At 39.5% G+C, this 21,224-nt stretch overlaps 1 protein-coding gene across 1 annotated transcript in view; it reads right to left on the bottom strand.

Moving 5' to 3' along the window:
* Nucleotides 1–1,631: 1,631 nt before the first annotated feature.
* LOC117077919 (ras-related protein Rab-40A-like) overlaps nt 1,632–21,224 on the bottom strand; it is a 214,764-nt gene continuing 195,171 nt past the window's right edge. The window contains exon 12 of the mRNA XM_033201477.1: nt 1,632–7,418. Within this exon, the coding sequence (XP_033057368.1) occupies nt 6,510–7,346 (837 nt within the window). The 5' untranslated portion in view covers nt 7,347–7,418 and the 3' untranslated portion in view covers nt 1,632–6,509. The remainder of the gene's footprint in view (nt 7,419–21,224) is intronic.

Genomic DNA, 21,224 nt, shown 5'->3' with positions numbered 1-21,224 from the left:
GATTCTACAGAAAACAGTTGAAAAGGTCATGTAATATGGACAACAGGAAAGCTGCCCATTTGAGTAAATTATGGTAAGCCATGAGTCTACAACAGCACAGAGCTGCCTAAGCAGAAGGGGGCATTTGGTTAACATATGCAGCTCTGTTGGGGTAGGACCATAAATTTAACTCTACAAAAATAACTGCAAAGATGTAACATGTAAATGATAGTATAGGTGAGTATTAAATTGTGCCTAAACTTGTCAGAGCAGTGTTGAGTTGTGATACAACTCACTGAGTTGATGAAAGGAGTTGAGGCAACAGAGAAAAGCCTCATGAAAAATCCCAGGGAGGATACAAGGAGAAAACAATGAAAGCATGGAAAGTGTGACCTCCTGGAGAGAGTGCTCTGGCTAAGAATGTGCCTCCAGGAGGAAGGCATAAACATGCTGGCAGATGGGAGACCATTGGACCTGGGGTCGGAGAGAAACTATAGTGGGTGTATGATTTCCACACAGCATGAGGACCCAATTAGTGGTAAATCCTTCCTCTTGACATTTGCTTCTCACTTTAATGAAGGCTTAGGGCACTGACATCACCACTTCACTATTTTCAATGCTCCTGTCTCCTTCCTGCACCCATGGACCTGTGAGAAGTCTTCAGGACACTTCTGTTCTCACCAATTTGTGTAATTTCAGGGTGTAAAGGTGACATGCAGCATCTCACCGAAGCAAATGTGTTCTTCCACAATCCGTCCTAAATCTGGATGGCCTCAGACCTGGAGTGCCCAGTCAGTATCTCAGAGCCCTGTCCACTCCCCTGGGAGGCCCCCACTCTTCACTCCAGTCACTCTGGACTCCCTGTTCCCTTTCTATTTTATGAGGTACAGGTGTTTTCTCCAGGAACCAGCAATCTCTATTCTAAGAATCTATCCCAAACATACATTTCAAAAAGACAAAAAGGCAGAAGAACAAGGTCATTCCTAGATGAACAATTTGTAACAGGACAAGACTATAAATAAGACAAATGTCCACCAATAGGGGATTGAATAAGGTGCATCTACATGCTAGAGTACAATGCACGTATACCAAGCAAGGAGGACTCTCTTTCTCTACTGCCATGTAATGATTTTCAAGATATACTATTAAGTGAAAGAAGCAAGGCACAGAAAAATGTGAGGAGCTGTTGCTGTTCAATATGGTAGGCACTGACCACATGTGGTTATTTAAACAAGGTATTTTAGATATATTTTATTTTAGATAAAACTAAAAATTTAGTTCCTCAGTTGCATTCACCGCATTTCATATATTCAATGCCACAGATAGCTAGTGGCTACTGTGTTTGACAGTGTAGACACAGAATATGTTCACCTCTACAGAAATTCTACTGGACTCCACTAATGTAGAATATGCCACCTGTGAAATAGGAGAAGTCTAATATAAATATTACATTTGGTTATAATATTATAAATTTGAATGTTAAAACAAAAATTGATCAATAGCCTGGGCAACATAGCAAGACCGCCTCTCTATTAAAAATTGAAAAGAAAAACATAGCTGGGTGTGGTGATGCATGCCTGTGATCCCAGCTACTGCAGAGGCTGAAATGGAAGAATTTCTTGAGCCTGGGGAGTGGAGAGGCTGCAGTGAGCTGTGATTGTGCCATTGCATTCTGGCCTGGGTGACAGAATGAGACCCTGTCTCAAAAAAAAAAAATTGATCAAAATGACTGCATGTAAGGGATGGAGGAACAGCCCAGGATGGAAGACAATCATGTGTATTCCCTGAAAAACATAATACATATTTGCTGGATCCATGCACAGAAAAGGACAAGAAACAATGACCAATCTAAAAGCAATGAGCAACCCTAGTCTCCAGATTGAATTTACTAAAAACATTTCCCATTAAAAGGAATCAGGTTATTTGGAGAAATGATTTATTCCAGGTCTGAGTAGGAATTGTAGCTGATGACTCTGGACCCAACTAACATACCAGAAGACATGTCAAAAAGACCAGAAGCCAAACTAGAGGGGCTCCCACTTCACGAAGATAAAACTATTTGAAGGTCAAATAAAATAATGCAAGAGTCAATCAAGACAAACATAGAAGTATCTAGATCTAATGAAAACACTCCAGAAGAAAAACAAACAAATTATATTTATTGCTCACGTTTGTAGGACCCTAGGGAAACATCTAATTATTTCTTCTCATGGGAACACAAACATCTGGTTGAAGGAAGCAAATATCTCTGCAATATGCATTAAGTTCAAAGTTTTAGAGAAAGAAAGGATTCTGCATTTTGAAGTATTTCATTGTCTCATGCAAGCTACTCAACATCATGCTTCTAAGCACACCCAAATTTCCAGCTTCCCAGGTTGTGGGTGGGGGCAGTGTGCAAGATAGGCATGACTGGGAACTCACCTGGCAAGCTCAGAGATAGATAGCACCAGGGATGCAAGGTTTGGTGTTTGCCCAGAAGCTGCTACTGGGCTACTTGCTATGTTGATATATTTATAGAAAAATTCTGGACCTGTCCTGTAGCCACCTGCGCACAGGTCCTCAGGTCATGCATTAGCCAGCCACAGCAACCAGCATTTCAGCCACCTGCCGCCTCCTTGAGGGACAAAAATCTGCTAACTACTGGCATACCTTTGACACACAATTATCTATTCTTTCATTTGCCAATGACTAGATGTTTATATTATACACACACACACACACACACACACACACACACATATGCATAACCTTTAAATTCAAATTTTGGAAAAGGGTTTTCTACATTCCTCATTTCCCTTTGATTGCTTATCCCACTGTACTATATCTTCTGTCTATATGATTGCAATGAATGTCCTCTCACCAAGGTCATAATCATCCACCTTTTCTCATTTTTCTCATCTAGTTTTTCATAAAAATATATTAATATACAAAGTATTCATTTTAGTAACCTCCCAAAGTACGCATGCTTGCGCAGACTGCTTCTTTCACCTAACAACAGAGCTTTGACAGTCTCCCAGGCTTTGGAGCATGATGTACTGGACACAATTCTAAGCTGTCCCTCTCCCTAACTGTGTGGTCTCAGGCAGTCTTTACTCACTCTGTACTTCAGATTTTCATCTACGAAATGGGAATTAGTAACAGTTTCTACCTTGGAAGGGTGCTCTGAATATTGAATGACTCAATGCCTAAAAAGGACTTGGCAAAGCATATGTTTTAGCCATTTTAATTTCTTTTCTTGTCTTTACTGGCCGTTAGTATCTCTACTATCCCTATGGTATAGACTCATGTTTATTCATAATCAATAAACTTTGAGGTATGTTCTCAGTGAAATAAGCAAGTTATATTAATGTAGGATGAACCTTATCTTTTGAAGATAAGTATATAAATACATACATTTCTGAATAAATTTATAAGTACCTGCATAAGAAAACTTCTGAATAATATTATACAGATGAAAACATTAGGATGTTTATTTCAACATTCTTGATCTATAAATGTGAAAAAAGAAGTGGCTGTAGACCTTGGCGGGTTGCATTTCAGTGGCGGGGTGGGGGAACAAAGCACCATTAGATAAGCAATAAGGACTGAGGTGGAAGAATGAGTTGAGTATTGAGAATTCTTCATAGAACTTTGGTTGCAATGGAGAGAATATATGTAAAGAGAACCGTAACTGTGGATGTAGAGAGGGGTCCAGGGTATTAAATTATGTTTTAAAATTATCAATGATAAGAGACTCTGTCACATTGAATATTAAGAGGAAGGGGTCATCTCTTTTTAGATCTGCAAACTGAATTCATCACGCCCCTATTTCCATACTTCACTTCCTTGTTTCTGTTCTGGGGAAGCTAAAACTTCACAAAAGGGATTGTATAGAGTTTGGCCTTAATGTCTATTAACTGTAGGGAGGGAGAGAGGGATGGATAGATGGATGGATGGATGGATGGATGGATGGATGGATGGATGGATGGATGCATGGATGGATGGATGGATGGATGGATGGAAGGAAGATATGTCAAACAGCTGCTGGTAATTTATGGTATTTTCTCTCTCAGGACCGAGTTCTCACACAGGTGACTAAATCTGTGGCATTAGTGGCTGAGAGCAGGCAGTTTTGCAGGTCTCTGCAACTGATGGCAGCAAGATGGGAGCACCCAGCTTCAGTGTTCAGAAGCAGATTTAGGCCGACTTCCACACCTTACATCCTGGAGTGATCCACCCTGACTTGAACAGGTGAGGTCTCAGACAGGCTTGCTTTCCACAATGGGGAAAAGATTACAGCCTGCTCAGAAGCGTGTTGTGGTCCAGCTCTTGTGCCATTCAAAAAGAATCCACAAAGTGCAGATCCAGATCCTCTCCGAACTTGAACTCAACCAATGTCATGGAGAGACATTCTTAATCCCCTTCTATGAAAACAGTGTCATTAGAAGCACCCAGAGGCCACACACACACACCCTGGAAATGTAATGCCAGCAGTAGCTCTATCGTGCAGACTCATGTGCCTGTTGCTCATTGTTTTTAGGCTACATATGAAAATGGAACATTTTGCAATAAAAATATAATGCAATGATGATTATTAGAGCATTTTGTATACTAGGGAATTTTTAAAGTTATCTGAACATCAAATTAAATGTAATGACAATGAAAGAATTTCCACCTGTCATGTCATCCAAATATAAAAAGAAACCATTCAGGATTCCAGTAAGGTGGGCATGCGGGGAAGTCTACCTTGTTTCATATTGGTGGTGGGGATGTCATTTAGTACAACCTCTTTCCAGGTTGATTTGGTAATTTCTATTAAAGACTCTATGTATCCCCCATCTGCATGTGTTTGGGGACTGCTCCTTCAAGTATTCATCCTCAGCATGACTCCTGTCCCTCTAAGAGTGCATATTCTTCCTGACACAGGAACTGTCTGCAGACTCCAGTTTCTAAAGCAATGGCCCAGACACACTCCCTTGTCTACAGAGTAGGAAACTTAGGTCTGACAAGGCTCTCTGTCTTTCAGAAGAGAGACAGAACTGGGAGCTTGGCTTCAGAGCTGAAGATACAGATTTCAGTAGTGACCTGGGTCAGCAGGAAAGCAAGATTTACATGGTTATGGTGTGATGTGCAGCTCAGCATCAGTCTGCCTGGGGGCATATAGGGTGCAGGTCCCTGCTTTTCCACTTAGTGGCAGGATGCTCCCCAGCCAGGTTGCTTAACCTGCAAACATCACTGTTTCTTCAGCTACAGGATGGTGTAGAGATTATATCCTCTACCTCCCAGGAATGTTGTGAGAAATTCATGAGATAGAAAAGTGCCAGCATTCAGGAAGGGTGAGTCCCCAAGGCTCCCTGAGGCCAGAGATACTGCCCTTCTGTGGGACTTTATGTTACAACCACCCTATGACAATGCACAAATAAATAGTCATTCAATTACAAAAGAGTACAAGGACTTACATTTAATCAGTTTATCCAATATCGATTATTATAATAATCCACAGTGTAAATCGGAAAGTAATTACATGGAAATCACTTCTCCTTCCTTCCCATCTAAGGTCTCAGAAGTGCTTTCCCAGATGTGATCTCATTAACCTCTACATAGATCTGAGAGGTGTTAACCAAAACTGGCCAGCACAGGGGAAATGACTCACTTAAGGCCTTATAATGGGCCTGGCCTCCTATGTTCTATTGCATTGTTTTTCTGCAAAGCCTCATCTTGCGGGGTTACATTATACATATTTTTCTTTTTCTTTTCATTTTAGCAAAAGATAAAAATATATACTTTTTTATTGTTAAGAAACATTTTCTTAAATAAGTACTTATTTCATTCCTTACTGAAATGGCTTTTTTCTTACTGACCCATTGAAACCATGTTGGCTATGTTCAACGTAACTAGAGATATCTTTGGCATTTTCTTTCCTTAGCTTCATATCTTGTAGAACATCTTGTACAAAAAAGTAAATTTACAGAAAAACATACATATAAATCACTTATGAATCCCCAAATGTAGTAAAATAACATAGCAAAAACTTTATCAAATGCATTTCGTGCACAAACTGGACAGATCTGTTACATATAATCTCTATATGCATCTGCAGTGTTTTATAAATTGGTGCTTTGACTTTAAAAGGAGGTTTACAAAAAGGCCCCTCTTGTAATATCAATGACTGAATTATCTCACTATCATTGCATCTCAAATTCCCTTGAATTTATACTCATCACTGCCATATCACCATTCTTACAAAAGTGGTTAAGGAAAAAGATGCAGTGTGATTATAAGTAACATTCAAAATTTCCTGTTATCAAGAGTTGAGCAAAGTACTAATTTTCCCTGTATAAACACATGCACATCCACGTAGAAATTCAAAGTCAAACTGCATAAAGTGCTTTTATTGACGGAAGGCATCACACACATTCCCAAGCAGCACTGTTCCCATGAGAAACTGAAAACGTTATTTCTTTGAATCTGGAATGCATCTTCCCTCTTCCAGGTGTAACCATTCAGTTTTTCTTGGAGCGATTCCAGCTTGTTTCATTTTGGCGCCTTCCTTAAGAAATTTTGCAGTTGTTTCTGGTGCAGTTTTTGGGTGGGCTCTGGGGTGGGCAGACGATCTTCACTTTGCAGAGGCTGCTCCTTTTGTGGGTGGAGCTGGTGGTGAGGGAGTAGGAGAGGCCTCGCATCATCCTGGCATTCAGGCCCTTAGCCATGGAGAAGGACTTGAGGTGGCTTCTTAAGGCAATGGGGAGCTGGAGCTTGTCTACCAGATGCACAGGCGTGCAAGACACGATGGTGCGGCAGCAGAGGTCTTGCAAGCTCAGTACCTTGCTCGGCCTCCCGAGCCAGTTCAACCTGTGCCGCAGCAGCACGATTCTGGCCAGCTCCGTGAAAGACTCTATGATGTTGAAATTGCACAGAGGGCTGACCTCAAAGAAGGTCACGCCCAGGCGCTCAGCATAGGCCTGGGCCTGCTCCCTGGGCACCTGCCTCTTGAATGCCAGATGTAGGCGATTCCCCACCAGGATTTTAGGGACACCAGGGGCATGCTCATCGATCTTCTTAATCCATCGATCCATACCTTCGAAAGACCAGCGGTTTGCAATGTCGTAGACCAGGATCGCTCCTTGTGCACCACGAGAGTAGGAGCGGAATATGGTACAGAATCTTCCCTGCCCCGATGTATCCCAGAGCTTCAGCCTCACCCGCTGGCCATCCAGCAGGATGGTGGTCGTCTTGTAGTCGATTCCCCCCAGGTGGCTGTACGGGGACTCGGCTGTGCCGTCCTGCAGGCTCTCCAGGATCTCGCCCTTGCCCACGTCGCTGTCGCCCACCAGCAGGAACTTGAGCAGGAAGTCGTAGGCCTGGTCTGGGCTGCCTGGGGCGCTCATCGTGCTGGCCCCGCCCCGCGCCTGGGCCAGACCAGCCGGGTTGCACGCAGAGGCGGTGCCGGGCCTATTTTTCTTGAGAAATTAACATAGAACATAAAAAATGGGATGGCGAAGTTTATGAAATAAAGCGAAATGAGGTGGTGGCTTTGATGGTTTTCTTTTACAAACCCTGGAAAACTGCTTCACCGATTGTTTTACTTTTTCTTATCCAAAACAGAGTAGAGACACAGCAGTTAATTCATCATTGAAACCTTACATTTCTCTTAACATTTCCATGTGATCGTTATGTAACCATGCCTTTTGGATTATGTCAAAGGAATCTCCTTTAAAGGAAGGACAGGTATGAAATAGGAAGGGGACTAAGATGTGTGGAGTACCGTATGTACCCTACGCTGTGTATGACGCTTAAAATAATTTGTTCTTTTACTTGTCAGAACAATTGTCTTTGGTAGCTATGATTGTTTCCATTTTACAAATGAGAAAAGGCAAACTCAGAAATGTTATGTAATTTTTTAAAATCTTGCTGTTAGTGTAGAGATCACAGAAATCACAATCCTGAGCCGGTGCTCTCCTCATATAATGCATCACACATCCTTTTTACTCTGTGGCCATGCAGGGTTTAGGAGTAAGTGTGAACTGTCTGTGCATGTGATCCTTGACAAGCCACGCATGTTTGCATGGACACTAATACTTTTCTTGCTGCAGGTGGACATCTCCCATAAATATAAGAGCCAAGATCTCAGAAGAGACATCTAGGATATGGATTTTGCTAGAGTGTCTCATAAATAATATTCACCCAAGAAAGATGTGTTGAAATAACGCATGCATCCATCAGTGAAGGATTTTAGATTTAACACATGTACAGCTCCTATAACAAAACAACAAAACTGACAAAATATGTAAATGGTTCATGGATGACAAAATGCAAATGGCCAATAATCATAAGAAAAAGCATTCTAGCTCACTAATACATTAAGGAATGCAAATGAAACCATCTAAATATACTTTTATCACCTATCGTTTGACAAAATTTAAATGTAGAAAAAGCTGAATAAGAATTTTTTTTTAATTTGCAAAAGAAAAAGGTAAAAAGTAATTCTGTGTGTGTCTGGGTATGGGGGCGGGATGAGGGACCAAATACATCAAATAAATGGAAACACACTTATCAGTTATAAATACATTTAGATATTGTAACAACAGGTACAAAGATGGTTAAAGAAATGAGACACATATAAGGGAGTTTAAATTATTGAAATCAAGCCCCAAGGGATAGACGTTTAAGCATGTAATGGATGAAACATTTTTCACATGTACAAAATATCCAGGTAAGAGGTTACTTGCTACAGCATTGCTGAAATCTTTTTAAAAAGGAAAAAATGAGAAGCATCTTAAGTATGCATCAATACAGAACAAACAATAACAAAGTTGTCTCCTAATTTACACAAACTCCCCTAAAAACATTGCCATGATCTGAATGGTGGAATCTGACCATTTCTCGAGCCCTGGAAGCCCATCTTCTAAAAGGGAGGTGCTCAGGGTCCTCTAGGGAGGGTAAGGCATACAATCTCTTTCTAATCCTGCCACTTACCTGAAGAGGCGATTTAGGTTCTGTGAGCCTGAGCTTGGTCATCTGTGAAATGGGACTGACCATGCCATCCTTACGGAGTTGTTCCCAGGCATAAATGGGAAAACCTGTCCAGAGTATATGGCATGGAGTGGGAGATTTCAATGGCCCTTTAAATGTTGAGATATAGCAGTAGGGGTTGGCTGAGCCTCAAGGCCAAGGCAGGCATTGTGAAAAATCATTACTCATTGTTTCTCCTAATGAAAACACAGACATCCATATAAAGAAGGCAAATCTCCCTGATACACCTTGATTTCAGAGTTTTAGAGATGGGGTTCTCTACATTCTTGTGTGTTTCATAATCTCACAAAAACTGTTCAACATCATGCCTCCAGGAAGACACAAATCCAGTTCCCCATGCTGGTAAGAAAAAAACTGATCGGCGTAAATGTAAAAACATATGTTCCAGGGCATCCATACAATGAAACAGCAGGTAGCAGTGACAAGGCTGTAGAAAGGTGACCGAGAGAGGTCGGAGGCAGTAGAGCAGCATCTGGGGAACTGTGTCTATAGTGTCCTGGAGAGGGGAAGACTGAGAGAGAGTGTGAGAAGGTCTGAGAAGCCTGTACAGGGATAGAGTTATGGAGAGTGAATGCCTTGCTCTGTGGGAGGGGCACCCCGCCCCCCGCCCCCACCCCTCCCCCTCTGACAGTATGGACAATTCAACCTATACTGAGAACGGAAGAGATGATAAATCAGTGAATGCGATGTAGATTTGGGGGTCAACAGCAAATGGACTTGCTTTAATATACAAGTGAATTTTCCAAACAGAACTAGAACCAAAGTAAACAAGTTATTTTGAAACATGTCACTGCAAAATGTACAAAAACAGAGATAGCTGTGATGCCTCCTAGTGGCCAGAGGCAGAAACGCAGCTCTGATAATCTCAAACCGGGGACTCAGGAAGAGGGAGGGATGGAGGTTGGAGGTTAGCTCCAAGGTACCAGCCACAATTTTCCGGAATTATTCATCTAATAGTAGCGATTTCCATGTATCCATCATGTTCCAGAATATATGAAACTAATATTGGTTCCAATTCCCTCTGCAACTAAAGATAAAGTTGCATCCATGACTGTGTATTTGGGGTGGTAGAGCTAGAGGACACACACACACACTCACACACACACAAAACCTCTGTCAATTAGACTTGTTATTTACTTCTTTCACAATAAAATAGAATATAATGAATGCTTTTTCAAATTAATGAACATTATGTACACCTAACTTTGACAATTTGTTCTAAAGTATTTTTTGTGTTCAAATTTTCATCAAAATACTTTTATTCCCAAATCCAATTTTCAAACAGTATATAAGAGCATACTGATAAATCAAAATTAACCTGAGCTCTCACTGGTCAACTCCCACTCCTTAACCCCAAGGGGTCTGCTGTTTCTAGGATGGTGCATACTCTCCTGACATGTCCCTGTAGGTGAGGTGCACATCAACACGTTCACCTACATACACACATTGTCTTCTCCAAAAGTGCAATCACGGTACTTATCTTTTGTATCTTGTCATTATAAATTCTCAAGATTTTAAAATGCATTTTATTAGTTCTTGAGGGGTTGGCATATTTTAGTATGTTTATTGTTCATGTACATTTCATTTAAATTCTCTGTTGAAATAGTTGCCATTTGGTTACTATGTTTCACAAATCATGGATACTAACCCAATTAAACTTCAAAATTTGACTTTAAAATTATACAGATCTTAAATTTCAAAAGAAAAAACACTGAAAAACACCTGGGGAGCAGGTACTGTCAGCCTGGAGGGAGATCAGAGCATTCAGGGCCCTGGAATAATGAAGAGAAAATGATAAAAGTTTAGAGTATTATGGAGTTTGTGCCGATCAGGAAACAACAAAGCTGTCTCCCTGATTTACATAAACTCCTCTAAAGGCAGCAGCCTAATTGAATGGTCATAATGACCTTGGATAGCAGTTAAGATTAAAGGAGATGAGGTGTAAAGTGTATTTGCTTACAGTAATTCAGTGCATGTTTCTAATTCCTTCTCTCTAGCTCACCTGTCCCAAGGCCAACACCTAAGCTTCTGCCTAAGCCCACTTGCCACTTTAGGCATCAGCCCTCTTATGTGGCCCTACACCCAGATCTCATGGCACAAAGTACAGGATTTCACTTCCCCTGTCATCTTCAGAGAAGTTGTTGAGTGGGAACCCATGGGACCACAATAGCAGGGGAGTGGAATCTGACCATTTCTCAAGCCCTGGAAACCCATCTTCTAAAAGGGGGTGATCAGGGTCCTCTAGGGAAGGTGAGGGATGGAACCTCATTCCAATCCTGCCGCTTATTTGGAAAAGTGATTTAGGCTTTGTGAGCCTGAGCTTGGTTAGCTGTGAAATGGGATTGACCATACCAACCTTACAGAGCAGTCCTGAGGGGTAAATGAGAAAATCTGTTGAGAATATACAGCAGGGAGTGGCCTTTAAGTATTGGTACACAGCATGAGGGACTGGCTGAGCCTCAAGGCTAAGGTGGTAGTCATCATGAAAAATCACTTCTCATTGTTTCTCCTAATGACAACACAAACATTGTGAAGAACAAGCAAATCTCTCTCTCAAATGTCTTAAGTTCAAAGTCTTAGAGACCAAAGGTCTCTGCATTCTTAGGTGCTTGGAAAGTTCACAAGAGCTATTCAACATCATGCCTCTGAGCAGACCCAAATCCACTTCCCCATGGTGGTAAGGCAGGCGTGTTTGTGAACTCACCTGGTGAGCTCCATGACAGATCACATCACGGACACAAGGAGTGGCAATTGTCTAATGAGTGCTCCAGCACTGCTCAGTATTTTAATATGTTTATAGGAATATTGTAGACCCATTTTGCAGTAAACAGTGCAAGGTTCTCAGATCACACAGTATCTAGCTACATCACTAGAGGATTTCAGTTACCCGCTGCCTCCTTGAGAGGCAAAAATCTAGGAATTACAAGAATTTCTATAACACAATTCTCTATTCTTTCATTAGGTAATAACTAAATGTGTATTGAGCTTTAAAAGCATACTAGTCTACTGGAGGTGTCTCATTAACTAAAGTGGAAAGAGGGTAAGAATTCAAATAAATATATGGGTAACTTCGTGGCTCACATTTGAGAGGAGATGGTTTCTTCAAATTAACTTTAAACTTTCTCAAATTCCAAGAATTGTTTTAAATATCCTTTTTTGCTCCTCATCACCTGATACAGTTTGATATATGTCCCTGCCAAATTTCATGTGGAATTCTAATCCCTAATATTGGAGGTTGGGCCTGGTGGGAGGTGTTTGGGTCATGGGGGCAGATCCCTCAAGGCTTGGTACTGTCCTCGTGATAGTGAGTTCTTCAGAGATCTGGTTAAGTGTGTGGCACTCCCCCACCCCGCCCCCACCACTTTCTCTCTCCTGCTTTCATCATGTGACATACATACTTCAGCTTCAGGTTCCATCATGAGTAAAAGCTCCCTGAGGCCCTCTCAGAAGCTAAACAGATGCTGGTGCCATGTTTGTAAGCCTGCAGAACCATGAGCCAATTAAACATCTATTCTTTATAAATTACCCAGTCTTAGGCATTTCTTTATAGCAATGCAAGAATGGCCTAATATATCATCAATTCAATTCAGCCACAGGATATCTTTCTTTTCTCCTCTCCCCTCTTCTCCCTTCCTCTCCCTTTCCTTTGCCCTCTCCCTCCCCTCCCTCTCTCCCTCTTTGACTCTGTCTTTTCCTTCTCCTTCAAAAAACTGTCTACATTTTCTACATTCTCTATTAACATTACTTCCCATTTACTCTTTACTCCACTGCACTGTGGCTTCTGTCCCCAGGATTGCAATGAACATGATCTCACCAAGGTTACAATCCCCTTTTGGTCACTAGGTCCAGTTTTTTGTTTACGTATATTACCATACTGAGTATTGCTTTTAATGAACTCATAAAATATGCATGCTTGTCCAGTCGCTTCTTTAAACTTAACACAAATCTGTGACAGGCTCTGGAGCATGAGGTACTGGACACAAATCCAAGCTGTCCCACTCCCTAACTATGCAGTATCAAACAAAGTCTTTATTCTCTCTGTCATTCAGTTTTTCATCTATAAAATAAGGTTTAGTCACAGTATCTACCTTGTAAAACAGTTATGAGGACTAACTGACTCAATACATTAAAAGCATATGATTCATAGAAATGTTAGTCATTTTAAATTCTTTCACATATCTTACTGGCATTAGTATCACTGTAGATACGAAAAATAGGATATCGGCCAATGAATAGTTTCCTACAGCCACCATAACAAATTATCACAAACTTTGCACATTTAAACAACAGAATTTCATTATCTCATGGTTCAGAAGTATAAAACCAAAGCCCAAAGTACAAAACCAAGGTGTAGGCAGGAGTACACTGCCTCCAAAAGCTTTAGGGGAGAATCCTTTCTTAGCTCTTCCAGCTCCTCCTTTGTTTGGTTTGAGGCAGCATAACTCCAATCTCTACCTCAATCTTCACATGGCCTTCCTCCTTGCGTGTGTCAAATCTCCCTCTGCTTTCTTTTACATAGACACCAGTCATTGGAGTTAGGCATCAACTTACACTCAGGATATTTACTTCTGGAGATCTTTCACTTAATTATATCTACAAAGACCCTATTTCTAAATAAAGTTTGGGTGGGTTAGGATTGGGACATGTTTTGAGGGGACACAATTCTACCCACTACAGTTAAACACGCAAGTTACACTACAAATGTTAGATAAGGTAGTTTTATAGGTTAATATATAAATGCTGTATGCATGTTTAATCTAGGTTTTTATCCTCTATGTATGAATACTCTTAAACTACAGAATAGGTCAATGATATCAAGAGACAATGCAATAAAAACCAATATTAATCTCTCCAAAACACAAGAGACAATGCAATAAAAACCAATATTAATCTCTCCAAAACACTTGTAGACATACACACAAAATGAAAAAGAATCAGATTTAGTCAATCAGCAAAGTCATAAATTATAATGCAGTATATGGTTCCACTGTGAAAATATATGTATCTATCTCTCTCTACATGGGTTTATAGGTATGTGTGTGGCTAAAAATAAGTTAGTATACTACATGGAGAGAAAAAGATCTGGAGAATAGATACCAGTAAATTAATACAGGCTATCTTTGTATTATGGAGATGGAGAAGATTTGGACAGAATATTTTTAATTTCTAATATACATTTCAATTATGTTTCATATGGCTTAAACAATAAAAAAGTTAATAATGTGACAAGGTCGTTAAGATAATGTTTTGTAAATCAGGAAAATCTGTGACCATAGTCACAAAATGATAGTGTAGAAATACATTTATTGACTAAGAATCATGTTCATATGCCGTGGTATAAAAATAGCATATTAAAAACATTTATTTAATAAATCAGTATATTTGCATTGGAGGGAGATAGAGGATATTTGTTTTATAAATTTGCAATTCCCTAGTGTTCTAAATGTGGAAGTTTCATTGTCCAAAATGTTAACAACAAAAAACACTATAATTGTGAACTGATTATATTTATGATGCCCACATATTCATTGCTCTGGACACACGCATACAGGAAATTCCAGAAAGCTTTGTTCTCTACAGTTCTATACAATAGAATACATGTGCCTCCCTTACTCCCCTCAAATCTCCTACGCCTTTCCAAGCTCTTGGTTGACTTTCATTTCTGCAATTCTGACTCTGGGCACCAGGTGAAAGCATTCTCTCTTTCTTCCAATGAAAAGGCACAATTTGCATAAACGGAAACAAAATTTTCCTCAAACTAGATAATGAAACAATAAGTACAGTATGACCACAACTCTCTTTGAAATATTCATATGTTTACAAAAAGATGGACAGGTCATATACATAGTTTTGTTTCCTTGCATACTCCTATGTCTACATCTGTTTATTAAATAGTTTTGGGTGCCTACTTCAGAGGTTCAAATATCTTATGATGAAATGCTACCGGAAATTTTATAATGGATGGATCAGGGTGACAACACTGAAATACAGTGATCAATTTCAAGGTTACAGGAGGAGAGAAAACCAGAGCCAATGAGCCTACTAATTTGACACTTTAGTAATAAAGGACACCACTTCTGAGGTACTCAGGCCGAATAAGCTGAATTTGATCAAACTTCTAAATCTAATTACCAATTTAAAAAAAATAAGAGGGGCTAGAGGAAATTAATAAACAACACAATAAGAATCCAATCAGCAAAATCCATAATGCACTCTCCAAAGGATGAAAGATCCAGTTTTGTAAGCAAATAAATAGAAAGGTTCTTTTTTAAAGAACAGATAGCTTTTAAGAGACAATACTTCAAGGAGAGTTAAAGAGAAAGTAAAATTAAAATCACAAGGAGATACTACCACATGTCTACCAGAAAGAGAAAAATGAAAAAGATAGAAAGTACCAAGTGTTGGCGAGGATGTAAGCAGTAGAAGTCTAAACACTGCTAGTGGGAATATAGATTGGAACAACCACATTGAAAAACTGTTTGACAGTATCCACTGAGCTGAAGATACACATGTCATATGACTCAGAAATGCCACTCTTTGGTGCATCCCCAGGAGAAATGGCCTCACCCGTCAAAGGAAATCATACCAGCCCTGCCTTTCAACCAGTTGAAGGATAGAAACCAGAATAAATGTGATTTCCATTTGTAAAAGCACTCTGAGTTCCTGAAAGGGAATAGAATTAACTGTGGAAGTTCAAGGAATTATTTCAACAGCCAGGTTGGCTAAGGAAAACTTAACTGTGATGATTATTATCTTTTTAAAAATAATTATACTCTTTTGTTTTTACAATTATTATCTTGTTTGTTTTTCTTAAATAAATATCATCTGGTACATGGAAGAAAGGCTACTGAAGGATAGTTATCACTCAAAGACATATGGTCCTGTCTACCATCAACCACCATTGGCTGACATGGTTTGGCAAATGTCTTTTCCTCTTTTCTAAGTATACTGGTTAGGAGTGTCGGCTCTGGAGACAGACTAGGACCCAACCCTGCTTCTTAAATTTGTGGGACTTTGAATACTTTTGCTTCACCTTGCAGTAACTCAAATGCTTCATTTGTAAAACAAGGATAATACTGACCTAAGAAGACAAAATGTTTTTAAACAATATTGCCTTGCCGTTTTGGTCAGGAATCCCATAATCTTTTTTTTTTTTTTTTAGGCGGAGTCTCACTCTGTCGCCCAGGTGGGAGTGCAGTGGCATGATCTCGGCTCACTGCAGGCTCCGCCTCCGGGGTTCACGCCATTCTCCTGCCTCAGCCTCCCAAGTAGCTGGGACTACAGGTGCCCGCCTCCACGCCTGGCTAATTTTTTATATTTTTAGTAGAGACGAGGTTTCACTGTTAGCCAGGATGGTCTGGATCTCCTGACCTCGTGATCCGCCCGCCTCGGCCTCCCAAAGTGCTGGGATTACAGGCGTGAGCCACCGTGCCTGGTCAGGAATACGATAATTTAAAAAATTCTACTGCAGAGATATCAGCATAACTGACTCTCTGTGACCTTGTGAGAGTAACAGAACCACTCTATACTTCAGTTATCTTTACGGTACAATGGGGAAAACAATTATCCCCACCTCATGGGTTGTTGTTTTGAGAATTACTTGAGTTGAGGCATGAAAGCCCTTAGAACAGTGGTCGGCACATAGCAAACTGCTCATTAAATGTGAGTTTTCATGTTGAGATTTTTCAAGTTCTAAAAGTTTAACACTTTGCATGTGTCTTCAATAAGTTTAATACAACAGAATCTTAATCATCAACTGATGCATTTTAAATAACTTTCACTACAAACACATTTGGATGACCTAACTAACTACCTTGAGAATATCTCAAGAGCACATGGAAGGATTGCTCTCAGAAAACTGTGCTATTTCTCCACATGGCTATATAAAAAGCTGAGGGGTAATCCTTGACTGTGCCTTATCCCCATGCACCCTACATGCACAGTCACTTCAATTCTGCCTGCCCTACCTTCAAACACGCCCTGTCCAGGTTCACTCCTCCCTCTGCACACAGCTGCAGCTCTGGTCCCATCCACCTGTGTCTCTTCCCTGGACTTCTGCAATATTTTTCTAATGTTATCCCCACTACCTATCTTTTCCCTTACCAATCCATTCCCCACACAGCAGTCAGAGTCACCTTCTGACAACAAGAATCGCAATCAACAGCCTGACCCAAGGGATGTGTTGTTCTAAGGACATTGCATACTCTTCAGATGTGTCCCTGTAGGTGAGGTGCACATGAACACATTCACCCGATACACACAGTCTTCTCCAAAAGTGCAATCACAGTCCTCATCTTCTGTTGCAATTTTTTCCCACTTTATATAAATTATCAGGATTTTTAAGTATTTGCATTTTATTAGTACTCTGGTTTTGGCATATTTAACAAGATTATTGTTCATGTTTATTTTACGTAATTTTCTGTTGAAATGAATTACCAATATCTTTGTCATTAGTGTGTGTCACAAGTTATGGATACTAATCCTATATATAAGGTACAGTTTGCAAATACTTTCTCCAATGTTTTAAGATAATTCTTAATGTTTTTTATTACTTTCAAAATTGATTTTCAATTTCAAAAATATTATGACTTAAAAACTTTGCAGATCACATATATATACATATTTTTTTAAGAAAAAGTTGAACGCTCCTTTGGAATGGCAGCCTCCAAGGAAATTAGATCATTCAGGGATCAGGAGGCATGAAGACAAAATGAAGAAAACTTTAGAATAACTAAAAACTAGATGCTGATAGGGATTTTATCTCCTCTATCATCTTCATCACCTCAAGAGGTTGCAGAGTGAGCACCTCTGGGGCCACAACAGCAGGAGAGTGGAATATGACCATTTCTCAAGTCCTGGAAGCCCAATTTCTAAAAGGGAGGTGCTAAGGATCCTCTAGAGAGGCTGAGGTATGGAACCTCATTCCAATCCTGCCACTTACCTAGGGAAGTGACTTAGACTCTGTGAGCCTGAGTTTAGTCATCTGCGAAATGGAACTGACCATACCATTATTACAGAACTGTCCCCAGGCATAAATGAGAAACCTTGTCCAAAATATATGGAATGGAGCGAGACTTCAATGGCCTTTAAATGTTGAGACACAGCAGTAGGGGCTGGCTGAGCCTCAGGGCTCAGAAGACATTGTGAAAAATCATTTCTCATTATTTCTCCTAATAAGAACACAAACATCCAAAAGAAAGAAGCAATATCTCTCTGATATGCCTTGAGTTCAAAGTTTTTGAGACAGAAGGTTTTCTATATTCTTAGGTATTATCAGAAGGTCATAGGAGTTGTTCAACATCATGCCTCTTAGCAGACTCCGATCAAGTTCCCTCACACTGGAATGACAAGCATATTTGTGAACTCACCTGAAGAGCTCTGTGATAGACTGCATGAGGAAAGCAAAGTATGGTGTTTGCTTAATAGCTGCTTCTGGACAGTTTGGTATGTTAATATGTTTATAGGAAAAATCTGAACCTGTCCACCAATCAACAGGGCAAGGGTCCTCAGATCATGCATGATCCAGTCACATCACACCAGGATTTCAGCCACCTGCTACCTCCCTGCGAGGCAAAAATCCAGAAATTACTAGCATTTCTGTGACACACAATTGTCCATTCCTTCCTTATCTAATAACTATATTTGTATTGAGCTCAAAACATGTACTAGTCCATTGGAGACATCTTATGAGCTCTAAAGTGGAAACAGGAGAGTAAGAAACAAAATAATACATAGGAAAATTCAAGGGTTAAATACGAGATAAAATGGGTTCTTCACATTAGCTTTTAAACTTAACTGAAATTTCAAGAAATTGAAGATTTTAAAAAATTCTTCCTTAACCCCTCACCACCTATTCAGCCACAGGATTGGATATCTTTCCTCCCTCCACTTCTTTTTCTCTTTCCTTCTTCCCAAAGTTAAAGCTTTAAAACGAGTTTTCTGCACTTCCTACAAAACTACAATGAGATATCATCTCACTCCAATTAAAATGGCTTTCTCCAAAGACAGGCAATAACACATGCTGGCAAAGCTGTGGAGAAAAGGGAACCCTCATACACTGTTGGTGGGAATCTAAATTAGTATAACCACTATGGAGAACAGTATGGAGGGTCCTCAAAATCTAAATCTAAAAATAGAGCTGCCATATGACCCAGCAATCCCACTGCTGGCTATACATCCAAAGGAAAGAAAATCGGTATATCAAAGAGTATCTTCACTCCCATGTTTGTTGCAGCATTATTCATAATGGCCAAGATTTGGAAGCAACCTAAGTGTCCATCAACAGATTAATGGAAAAAGAAAATGTGGTACATATACACAATGGAGTACTATTCAGCCATAAAAATGAAGAGATTCTGTCATTTGCAACAACATGGATGGAACAGGTGGTCATTACATTAAGTGAAGTAAGCCAGGGACAGAAAGACAAACATCACATGTTCTCACTTATTTGTGGGACTAAAACTCAAAAAATAATTGAACCCACGGAGATAGAGAGTAGGATGGTTACCAGAGTCTGGGTAGAGGCGGGGAGGTGAGGAAGATGTGGGGATGGTTAATGAGGATTTTTGCATCTATGTTCATCAGGGATACCAGTCTGTAGCTTTCTTTTTCGTTACGTCCTTCCCTGGTTTTGATATTATGGCGAAACTGGCTTGATAGAATGATTTGGGGGAGGATTCTCTCTTTTTCTATCTTTTGGAATAGTGTCAATAGGATTGGTACCAATTCTTTGAATGTCTGATAGAATTCAACTATGAATCTGTCTGGTTCTGAACTTTTTTTTTTGGTTATTGGCAATCTTTGTATTACTATTTCAATCTCATTGCTTGTTATTGGTATATTCAGAGATTCTATATCTTCCTGGTTTAATCTAGGAGAGTTGTATATTTCCAGGAATTTATCCATCTCCTGTAGGTTCTCTAGTTTATGTGCATAAAGGTGTTCATAGTAGCCTTGAATACTCTTTTGTATTTCTGTGGTATCAGTTGTAATATCTCCCATTTCATTTCTAATTGAGATTATTTGGACCTTTTCTCTTCTTGGTTAATCTTGCTAACGGTCTATCAGTTTTATTTATCTTTTCAAAGAACCAGCTTTTGTTTCATTTATCTTTTGTATTGCTTTGTTTGTTTCAATTTTATTTAGTTCTGCTCTGATCTTCATTATTTCTTTTCTTCTCCTGGGTTTGGGTTTGGATTGTTCTTGTTTTTCTAGTTCCATGAGGTATGATCTTAGATTGTCTATTTGTGCTCTTTCAGACTTTTTGATGCAGGCATTCAATGCTATGAACTATCCTCTTAGCACTGCTTTTGCTGTATCCCAGAGGTTTTCATAGGTTGTGTCACTATTATCTTCCAATTCAAAGAATTTTTAAATTTCCATCTTGATTTCATTGTTGACACAATGATCATTCAGGAGCAGGTTATTTAATTTCCATGTATTTGCATGGCTTTAAGGTTCCTTTTGGAGTTGATTTCCAATTTTATTCCATTGTGGTCTGAGAGAGTACTCGATATAATTTCGATTATCTTAAATTTACTGAGACTTGTTTTGTGGCCTATCATGTGGTCTATCTCGGAGAATGTTTCATGTACTGATGGATAGAATATACATTCTGCAGTTGTTAGGTAGACTGTTCTGTAAATATCTGTTAAGTCCATTTGTTATACGGTATAGTTTAAGTCCATTGTTTCTTTTTTGACTTTCTGTCTTGATGACCTGTCTAGTGCTGTTAGTGAAGTATTAAAGTCTCCCACTTTTACTGTGTTGTCATCTGTTTCATTTCTTAGGTCTAGTAGTAACTGCTTTATAAATTGAAAGGTCCAGTGTTAGGTGCATATATATTCAGAATTGTGATATTTTCCTGTTGGACTAGTCCTTTTATCATTATATAATGTCCCTCTTTTTTAACTTCTGTTGCCTTAAAGTTTGTTTTGTCTGATGTGAGAATAGCTACTCTTGCTCACTTTTGGTGTCCATTTGCATGGAATATATTTTTCTATCCCTTTACCTTAAGTTTATGTGAGTCCTTATGTGTTATGTGAATCTCCTGAAGACAGCAGAAACTAGGTTGGTGAATTCTTATCCATTTTTGCCATTCTGTATCTTTTAAGTGCAGCATTTAGGCTATTTACATTCAATGTTAGGATTGAGATGTGAGGTACTATTTTATTCATTGTGCTATTTGTTGCCTGTATATTTATTTTGTTTGTTTGTTTTTGCATTGTGTT

The sequence above is a fragment of the Trachypithecus francoisi genome, unplaced genomic scaffold (assembly GCF_009764315.1).
Source record: "Trachypithecus francoisi isolate TF-2019V2 unplaced genomic scaffold, Tfra_2.0 Lachesis_group6, whole genome shotgun sequence".
In the NCBI taxonomy this organism is placed as follows: domain Eukaryota; kingdom Metazoa; phylum Chordata; class Mammalia; order Primates; family Cercopithecidae; genus Trachypithecus; species Trachypithecus francoisi.
Note: the sequence above shows the minus strand (reverse complement) of the source record. Positions and strands in the feature narration are given on the sequence as shown.